This window comes from Ustilago hordei (genome assembly GCF_900519145.1).
Source record: "Ustilago hordei strain Uho2 genome assembly, contig: UHO2_contig_07, whole genome shotgun sequence".
Lineage (NCBI taxonomy): Eukaryota > Fungi > Basidiomycota > Ustilaginomycetes > Ustilaginales > Ustilaginaceae > Ustilago > Ustilago hordei.
Window position 1 is genome coordinate 718574 of NW_024545289.1, and position 9355 is coordinate 727928.

At 51.9% G+C, this 9355-nt stretch overlaps 2 protein-coding genes across 2 annotated transcripts; one reads left to right on the plus strand and one right to left on the minus strand.

The window, feature by feature from the left end:
* Nucleotides 1–193: 193 nt before the first annotated feature.
* UHO2_04005 (uncharacterized protein) lies at nucleotides 194–5794 on the minus strand (the record flags this gene model as incomplete). Its single annotated transcript, XM_041559962.1, has 1 exon — nucleotides 194–5794. One exon carries the CDS (start codon nucleotides 5792–5794, stop codon nucleotides 194–196), a length of 5601 nt encoding a protein of 1866 aa, XP_041415896.1.
* A 2334-nt stretch (nucleotides 5795–8128) lies between these two features.
* Nucleotides 8129–9109, plus strand: UHO2_04006 (uncharacterized protein; the record flags this gene model as incomplete). The annotated part of the gene is made up of 1 exon (XM_041559963.1): nucleotides 8129–9109. The coding sequence occupies one exon, from the start codon at nucleotides 8129–8131 to the stop codon at nucleotides 9107–9109; it is 981 nt and encodes a 326-aa protein (XP_041415897.1).
* Nucleotides 9110–9355: the final 246 nt, after the last annotated feature.

A 9355-nucleotide genomic window follows, 5' to 3' on the forward strand; every position in this document is an offset into this window, starting at 1 on the left:
GAACGTAAGGGAGGGAATCGGGTGGGAAAAGAAGATTGGCAAGGTCGATGTTGAAGCGACACTTGCCAAAATGAGAGATGATGGTGGGAAGGTGAGAGGAGTGGGGAGCAAACAAAGCTGATTAAGCGGGTTGCGACGCGTGTGGTCCAGCTCAGATGCGCACGCCTTGTCACGTGCAGCAGATGAAGAAAGGTCAAAGAGCGCTCCATTTGGAACTATTTCTCTGATGTTCATTCTGCGAAGCTTCAGCAGTATGTGCAGTATGCCAAGAGATTTGTGATGCTCCTGAAGGTTCTTGCGAGTGACCCCTCCCTCCTGCATGGGTTGGGCTAGGAGCTGACAAGCTCTGGTCTGACAGAGATGTTTGCATTTGAGTTGCTTCGCCAAACTGCGGTTGAGAGGGGGAAGGAGTCTTAAATCGATCATGATACCTTGCTCCTGCTGACTTTGTCGGTGTTGTTGACCCAGAACCCGGCGCTGCAGCGTTAGTTTGAGTTGTATTGAAATCGTAACTAGAGTTCGAAACGGACCTTGAACCAGCAGGAGCATACCCGTTCCCAGTAGCAGCCGGGTAAGGGTAAGATTCGAATTCAGAACCGAATTCTTCGTCGAATGCTCGGGCGAAGCCGTCTTTGCTCATCTGTTTCGACAGACCTCCCTTCCCTCCGTAATACGGTTCTCCACGCGGCGATTGTTGCTGTTGTTGGAAAGCAGAAGCGTGTTGAACCTGAATCATTGGAACATCAGGTCTTGGAATTCGACTGGGATCCTCGTTCCTCTGATAATAGTTCTGAATCGCAGCCTGATCGTTCATCGGTAAGGCATCTGGATCGTAGAAGCTCAACCCCGATACAGCACCATCGTTCCGATCAAACGCGGAATTGGGACTGTACCCCGCTGGAGGCTGGAGTTGAGGTGTGGAAAGCATCCGACCTCCCCGTCTGGCATACTGATCCTCGTACTCTCCCGCCAGAGGATCAGCCGAAGTCTCCGATACATCATCCTCTTCACCCACCGCAGACAGACCAAACTTCTGCTGACGACGTTGTCGCTCCGTAGATCGCTTGGCATCGAAGAAGAGCTGATTACCGTTCTGTCCTTCGAGATCGCGACCGCTCTTGCGCGAGTAAGAGTCGTCGTAGTGTGCATCGCTATCGTCGTACCTCCCACCACCGGCGTTGGCTTTGACAGTGGCAGCGGCGGCACGTTTGGCTTTCTTCTTGCTCTGATGCAGGATTCCTAATTGATCCTTGAGATCGCCTCGCGTCCATGCTTCACGGAGGATATCGTGCTCGTTAGGGTGGAAAGACGCTCTCCAAGCACGTGCGAAGAACCTAGGCAGCAGCGATACGACAGTAATCAACAAGATGATAGCCCAAAAGTTGACAGTCTGAACCAACCAAAACCCAACATCCTGGAAAGCAAAGACGGGAAAAGCCGAGTACAACAAAGTCCAAGCATACACGCTGAGCAACGAGATGATCTCGACAAACCAGAAGATACCGGTCCAATGCTTAGCGATCAGACCAGCATACAAGTTCGCCGTCGTCACAGCCCCCGCCGCAATCGTCGTACCGAATAAGGACAAACTACCCATCTCCTGCCCATTATGTCCAATCATAGGTCCGTAGGTGTAGAACCACCAAGGAATAAAGTAGCAGACCGCACCTTGAAAGGAGGCATCGAGCATGCTCATGTAGAAGAGGAACTTGGTATACTCTGCACCCTTGATACCTCGCTTGTACGTTTCCGGGAAAGCCAGTAGAGCCTTGATGTTGACGACCTGATCGAGAGCACCGATGACGATAACGCAGAGCGAGCTGAAGATGAGGTTGTACAGCAAGATGTAGGTGTAGTCGAAGATGTAGGAACCAGTGAAATCAGAGTCGATCTGGTAGAAGAATAGGATGGAGGTCCAGATGATGTTCTTGTAGAAGAACACCTTGTGTAGATCCGAGATACGGTGGTAACACAACTGACCGTGAACCAACAACAGACGAGTGAGGAAACGGAATTGACCAACGGCGTAATCAGCACTCATCGATGCTTGAGCACCTTCGAGACCTGCGATACCGACACCAACATGCGCCTCCTGGATCATAGCAACGTCGTTGGCACCGTCGCCGATAGCAAGCGTCATTGCGTTCTTGCCATCCTTGACTAGCTTGACCGTCAGAGCCTTTTGTGCGGGTGAGACACGACAGCAGACCACAGCCTCGCACTGAGTAGTAAGAGCCAAGAAGAGAGGACGGAGGTTCGAGTCAAGAGCATATCGAAGTGTCTCACCGTCAATGACAACCGCAAAGCCATCCTTGGGTGCCGCTTCGGTACGTTCGACCGTAAGACGGTTCTTGCGTACCTTGCCACTCTTGCCCTTCCCGACTGGCTCTTCTACAACCACTGGCCTTCCAGCAGCGGCGATCTTGTTGCAAGCCGCCTCGAGCTGTGCCCGTGTACCCGTCTCGTGATCGGCAGAAATAATCATGATCTCCATATCCGACGTCAACAGGTTGCAACTGAATCCAATCTCGATAGCAGTCTGCAGCTTGTCACCAGTCAAGATCCAGAGCTTGATACCGGCCTTGTGCAGTGTCTCGATGGCTTCGGGCACACCGACCTGTAGCTTGTCTTCAAGCGCAGTGGCACCAAGCAGAGTGAGGTTGACTTCGATCTTCTCGTTGGCCTCATCGATGGCCTCTTCGCGGTCGGTGAGACTGGCACTGGCTTCGTCGTGAATTCGAGCCCATTCCATGTACTCGGCTTCATTGAGGTAGCGATAAGAGATGCAGAGCGTACGAAGACCAGCATTGGCGAAAGCCTCCAGGTCGCGGAAGGTGGCCTGCTTGAGTTCTTCAGGATGATCAGGGCGGAGACGTTGGTAGATGACCGAGTCGGCACCCTTGCAGATCATGAGGAGCCGACCATCAGGTTCGCGAACGATGACCGACATGCGCTTACGCGTACTGTTGAACTCAAGCACCTTGAGGGGCGTGTATTGCTCCGGCTGACCCAGCACCTCGATGTCGATCGTGTTGTTGTTCTTGGCGATGAAGACGGCGCCGGCATCACGTGCAGCTGCAACGAGTGCGGCCTCATCAGGCGACTCAGCCTTGTACTCGACAGTGTAAGGATCGTTGCCATCAGGTCGGTCGGCGAGGGCAGTATGGCAGAGCGCAAGAGCACGGAAGAAGGTGACGATGTTCTTTCGCTGTGGGTCTGAGGAGCTGGCAGCCAAAGTCTCAGCCATAGGCGGTGAGATGAGGGTCATCTTGTTGGGTCGCAAGTAGCGGTTCTTGAAAGCGCGGTTCATGATCTCGACCATTCGCTTCTTAGATTCGGTCAGCTCAGCCTCCTGCTTCTCCATGCTAAAGCCAGAGATGTCCTTACCCTCGCGCTTCATAGCACCAATCATAGCCTCCGTGACACCATCACCATATGAAACACCGTTGATGGAACACTTCTTGAACTCCATGACATTCTGCGTCAGCGTACCCGTCTTGTCCGAAAAGATGTACTCGATCTGACCCAAGTCATCCGAGATATTCCACGTCTTGGGCATACAGGGATAGTCAAGGGGCGCATAATACATCTCGATATCCTGGAAAATGAAGAAAGCCTGGATGGTCTTGACGATCTCGATCGAGATATAGAGCGAGATGGGCACAATGTTCTGGAAGACGACGAGACAAGAACCAAAGATAACGAGAGCATTGACGATGTTGTTGGTGCTGAGCTCGGCGCCGACTTCATAGTACGCACGGCTGGTGTTACTGTTACTGAGACGAAGACCGCCGATGACAGCACAAATGGTGCAAAGAGCCATGAGGATGAGGAAGTTGACGATAACGTTGAAGTTGGTCTCGACCTCGATCTTGGATCGCTTCGAGGGTGTCTCGCCGGAGTTGAGCATGATCTTGGTGTCTTCGCCGGTGAAGAGAACGACACCGATGACCCACTCGGTGTTGCGGAGCGCACAACCTCGCAAAAGCAGCTCGTTGATGGTGATGGGTTCGACACGGCGTGTGCGAGCTTCGGCGGCAGCATAGGCACTACTGTCAGGTGGTAGCGATTCGAGTGTTTCGGTGAACTCGTCCTCCTTGCTGGGCTCGTCAACGGTGTACTTGAGAAGACCATTGTAGCTGTACAGATTGGCGTGTGGTGCCTCACTGTCGATGACAAAGCGAGCATGCTCGAGATCCTCTTCAGACTGGATACCCATGGTAGCCTTGAGCGACTTGCGAACCTTCAAGTTGGTCTCACCGTCGAGGTTCTTGGTCTCGATGTAGGCATTGCCGTCAGGGTCGGACGTGTTGAGCACAACAATGTCGGCAGGAACCTGTTCGTCTTCGCGGAGCATGACAATGTCACCGACTTCTAGCTTCTTCCAGAGGGTACGCTCCCAGCGTGCAGTGCCAGGCGTGTGACGGCGGTAGTCGACAACACCTTCGACCATAGTAATGGTGCTGGGACCTTGTTGCTGCGAGTTGGTCTGGAGCGGCTTGTTGACCGAAACGGTGCTGGAGTTGGCATCGACAAAGTTGCTAGAGGACTGATCACGGAGGAAGGCGGTGTTGGATTGGTTGTAACTGGCGCCGTAGAAGCTGGTGTTGTCGCGCTCGCTTTCGCTAACAATGGTGCCGAGAGCATGCGAGCTGACAAGGCTGTCACTGCGACCACTGCGAGTGCTATTCTGGGCGCCGAAATCTTCGTTACCACGGAAGCCAGCATTGAGACCAGTCGGTCGGCGCGAGCTGCCGTTGACCTGACGCAAGCCGATCGCATCCTCCTTCTCACGCAGCTTGCGAACACCTTTCGAGACCTTGCCACCTCCTCGACCCGAAAGGCCAAAGAGCTTCTGATACCATGAGCGTTGATCCTTAGCCTGGTTGAGGTTGCGCCAGCTTCCAAGACGAGTGACGGCCGAGTTGTTGACCTCGTTGTCGAGAACATGTCGACGATGGTCTTCTATGGAATCCTTGATAGCTGTGATGGTGAGAATGGCAACGAGGGGCAACATGGCAATCTGTGGGATCGTTGCACCGAAAGTGGGGAAGACTTGCAAGATGACGAGACCCAAAAAGTAAATGTTGGCGACTCGACGGAACTGTTCGAACAAGAATCGCGGCAGGAAGGTGACGATGGTATACTTGGAGGTGCGAACCTTGTTACGTGGATAGTCGACGTCTGGATCACCATTCTTCTTGAGCTCGGATCGCGGTGGAGGAACATTGACATGGACGTTTCTACGTTTTTTGGGTTTCATCTTGCGCATGGTGGGACCAGCGGGTTGAGATGAAGACTCTTGAGCTTGGGGTAGAGGCTCCTTCTCATCGGCCTCATCGGCAGTCGCTGAATGAGGGACGTTGCCTTGCTGTGCAGAGGCAAAGGCAGCATCCGAGTCATGTTGGAAGCCAGAGACAGCTTGAGAGCGACGATTCTTGACTTCCTCTGTGACCATATTGGCCAGCGTGGAGCCCTTCTGTTGCTGCCTCCGGAGCGTTCGCCCACGGAAGAGCTTAGAAGAGAGACTGTTGGCACGTTTTGCTTTCCTACGGTCATCTCTGCGTTGTTCGGAACGATGGGATTCGGCGATGGAGGCAGCAGCAGTTCTTACAGTCTTGAGCTGGAGGTTGGGATCTACCATGGGATCGTAATCTGGATGGGTTGGGTCCGTCAGCCAGGCCGAATCGGAAGGCCCTGGTTGGTAGGGCAGTTGGTTGTTGGGATCATAGTGGTGGGCGGCCTGATCGAAGCCATTGGGGCCAGGATATGGCTCGGAGCGACCAAAGATCATGTTGAGCCAGTACTACTGGTGCTCGAACCAGCGAGCTATCGAGAGGGATAGGTATGCAAGAGCCGGTCTGGGCAGAGGAGACTTATTAGAGCTGTTGCAATGCGAGCATGCAGACGGCGGAGAGTAGTGCATATGCGTATGCGTGCGTGCTCGGGGATGACAATCCGAATGGTGATGAGATAGGACGCAGATGGAGCCAGCCGATTGCGTGGGTATTGATAGGAAGAAAGCAGATCTAGTCAGCGATGTGGCCAGCGAGTCGTAAGTAGTAGTATTAGGTAGAAGGCGGAGCTGGGCGGTGGAGATGAAGAATGACGCCGTTGCAAGAGGGTCGTGAGTGGGAGTGGCTGGTAAAATGTGGGGTGATAACGAAGCAAGTGAAGAGGCAGACGAACGTGCAATGCAGAGGCGTGATATGCGTAAATGGCGTCAGAAGCAGTGTCGAAAAGTCACCGAGTCGAATGCTCTATGTGGAACGACGAGCCACCCGTGACGTAGAGCTTGGAGGAGTATAGAAGCAAACCGAAAGAGATGGCACTGGTGAGGGTTGCGACGATGATGACCAAGGTGGGAAGGAGAGCAGGGAGGCAATGAGAGATGATGGAAGAGTTGCCAAGTCTGATGGCGTGGCGGAGCAGCAAGCAGCAATGAAGGCAGCGAGCAGGCAGAATGTGAGCTCGTGCGTGTGAATAGGGGGGGGGGGCAAAAAAGGCCAATTGCAGGCACAATTGGGCACAAAGTAGTGCCAAAGTGGGCGGAACTCTGTCTGTTTCGGGTGTCCGAGGCCGAAAGGAAGGGTCCTTCTCCCTCTCTGTCTCTTTCTCTCTGTCTCTGTCTCTGTCTCTTGTGCCTGCTGATCTTTCTGAGTCTAAAACGAGTCTTTCTTGGCCAACACACACTCACTGTCCGGCACTCAATTCCCACTGCAGCTTTCTGCAGCTCTATTGCATCTGCTCGGCCATCCTCTCTCTCTCTCTCTCTTTCTCTCTCACACACATACACTCTACACGTCCCTCTTTCGCTTTTGCTTTCTTGCCGACGCTGCTCTTTGCGATCTCTATTGCATCGGAGTTGCCGACGACGCCATCTATACACACACTCAAACGCTCAGCTCACGCCTTGGCAGCAGCAACAAAGCCACGCTAAAGCTTGTTAGTTCGTGGGAACAGTTGATGAGAGATGAATGAGCCCTTTCGGCCCGACCGATTCTCCACCTGAACATATATGAAGGCCAGTTGACAGAGAAGAAGATCATGAACACTCTCATTCGCTGCTGCCGTTTCCCATGGGTCGGATAGATGTCGGTCATTCCGAACCGAGATATCCATCAGAAGCTCCCTCTCTAACTTACCCGCTATTCTGTGCTTGTCGAGTCAGGCGTCAAAAAAGCAGATACGACGATCACACATCTTACTTCTCTTGTGCTTCTCATTGAAATGTAGTGTCGTACACACTGCCTCACAGTCGTCCATCATATGCCACTCTCCGACTAATGAAAGCCAATTGTGCTGCAGTTCACGGACCGCTGCGAGGCACTGTCAAGATCGTGGAAGTTTCTAGGTTCAACAGCAAAGAAGAAGAGCTGCTATCCGAGCTCGGGCTTGCACCAAAAAAAAAAAAAAAAGGGAAGAAAGAAAAAAGTAGAAAAAGCAACACTTCTTGACAGCTCAGCCAAAAGGGGCTTCCAGCTGGGCTTGGCAGGAGTCCAAAAGGGCCAATACAGTCCAACAGGGTCCAAACCTATTCAGCCAGCTGAAACACGCGCTCGCGGTCCACCCAACGCGAAGCGCCGCGTCGAACCATAGGGGGTATCAAACTTTTTGCGTTTTTAAAAACGCGCGATTTTCCAAGGGCGCGTTTTTCAATTGCAGAGCATTAGGGCCGTTCAACGCGTGTGCTTTTGTAGATTTACCCTAAAGTGTGAGTTGAAGATGCACCGGCATCGCCAGCACGTGACACAGTAAAAGGGAACACACAGGATCAGGGAATTGGAAGGGTATCGGGTGATGAGGAAGACAAACAGAATGCAAAGTTAGTGGGAGCTAACACAGCCTATGCACGAGGATTAACACCATGGTATGCAAGGAGCATGTTGCTATGACAATGCTTATGAAAGCAGATATGTGGCATATGGACATGACTCAACAAAGTAAGTACAGACAGGTGCCCAGAGCATGTATATATAATACAAGTCATGTCGCTACCATACAATGAAAATACATGCCTTTTTAACCTAGACTACCCAATTGTGAGAGTGCCTGCTAGTGGCCTCTGTATCGGTGTACCTAAATTTAACTGGCTCCCAACGTGGGGCTCGAACCCACGACATTCATCATGGCAGGAGAAGGAGATCACCAAGCTGGTGAGATGGCCAAGAAGACAAAAGGAGGAAGGAAAGGAAAGGTAGTCCAACAAGTACAGATTGATGATGAGGCCACTGACAGTAACGAAACCAAGTTCAATGAAGCAGAAGAAGGGTCAGACTCCGATGATGACAACAAACGGTACAACTACCGCACCTTAGCCAAGATCATGGAGGCAGTCCCCAAACTCACGTTGCGAAACTACTATAGCTGGAGCACCCTCATCAAGGCCACTCTCAGAGTTATTCCCCATGCCATACAGCACTTGGAAGGCACATACAATAACAACCATCCAAAATGGAACAGAAACTTTGACGACGCTTTAGCGGGTGTGCTATGTAGCACTTTAGATGCTGAAGGAGAGCACAACATCCTCTACTTATTGCTTGACATTAGTAAAGCATATTTGACTTTCCACCAAACCTGGAAGAAAATCGAAAACAGCCTGACCAGTGAAGCTACTAGGATCTCGCGACGAATTGCACTCCTCGCACAACTCAATGAAGTCAAGATGTTTAATGCCAATGCATGGAAGCTAGTCCAAGACATTAGAGTCATGCAAACAGAGACAAGCCTACTGGGAGCACCTTTCAGTGATGATGCCATATATGCAGCACTCCAAAGGTGCACGATCCAGCACCTGGTCTACAAAGAAACAGTTGCCACTGTCCATCAAGTTAGTTTCAATGCACTCGCCACAGCATTAATGATGCGCCAATCTGCAATCGAAAGCATCCCCGCCCAAAAGGTGGATCCACAACAGGCAAGCGCTCGGGCAGCTGGTAGCAATGAGCAGGACAGTGACACTGATGAGGATGCTGAAAGCTCAAAGGCTAAGACTGGACCAAGGAGGATTCACTGCTGGGTGTGCAGATGTTATGGACATGGTGCCAGAAAGTGCGATGCCACCGTCACCATCCCTGAGAACTCCCCCCTCGACCAGACTAAATAGGAAGTCTGGTGCTCACTCACTCCAAGTTGGCGAAGGCCCCCAAAATCAAACCAATCGATCCATTGGGTTCTAGATTCAGGAGCAACCTTCCACATGATTAATGACTACAGCATGCTGATCCATCCAAGAAAGTGCAGAAAGTGTGTGTATACCGCCGGAAGTGAAGTCTTAGAAGCGACTGCTGTAGGGGATGTTAGCATATCAACAGAGTATGGAAAGATACTGCTCCAAAATGTTCTTTATGTT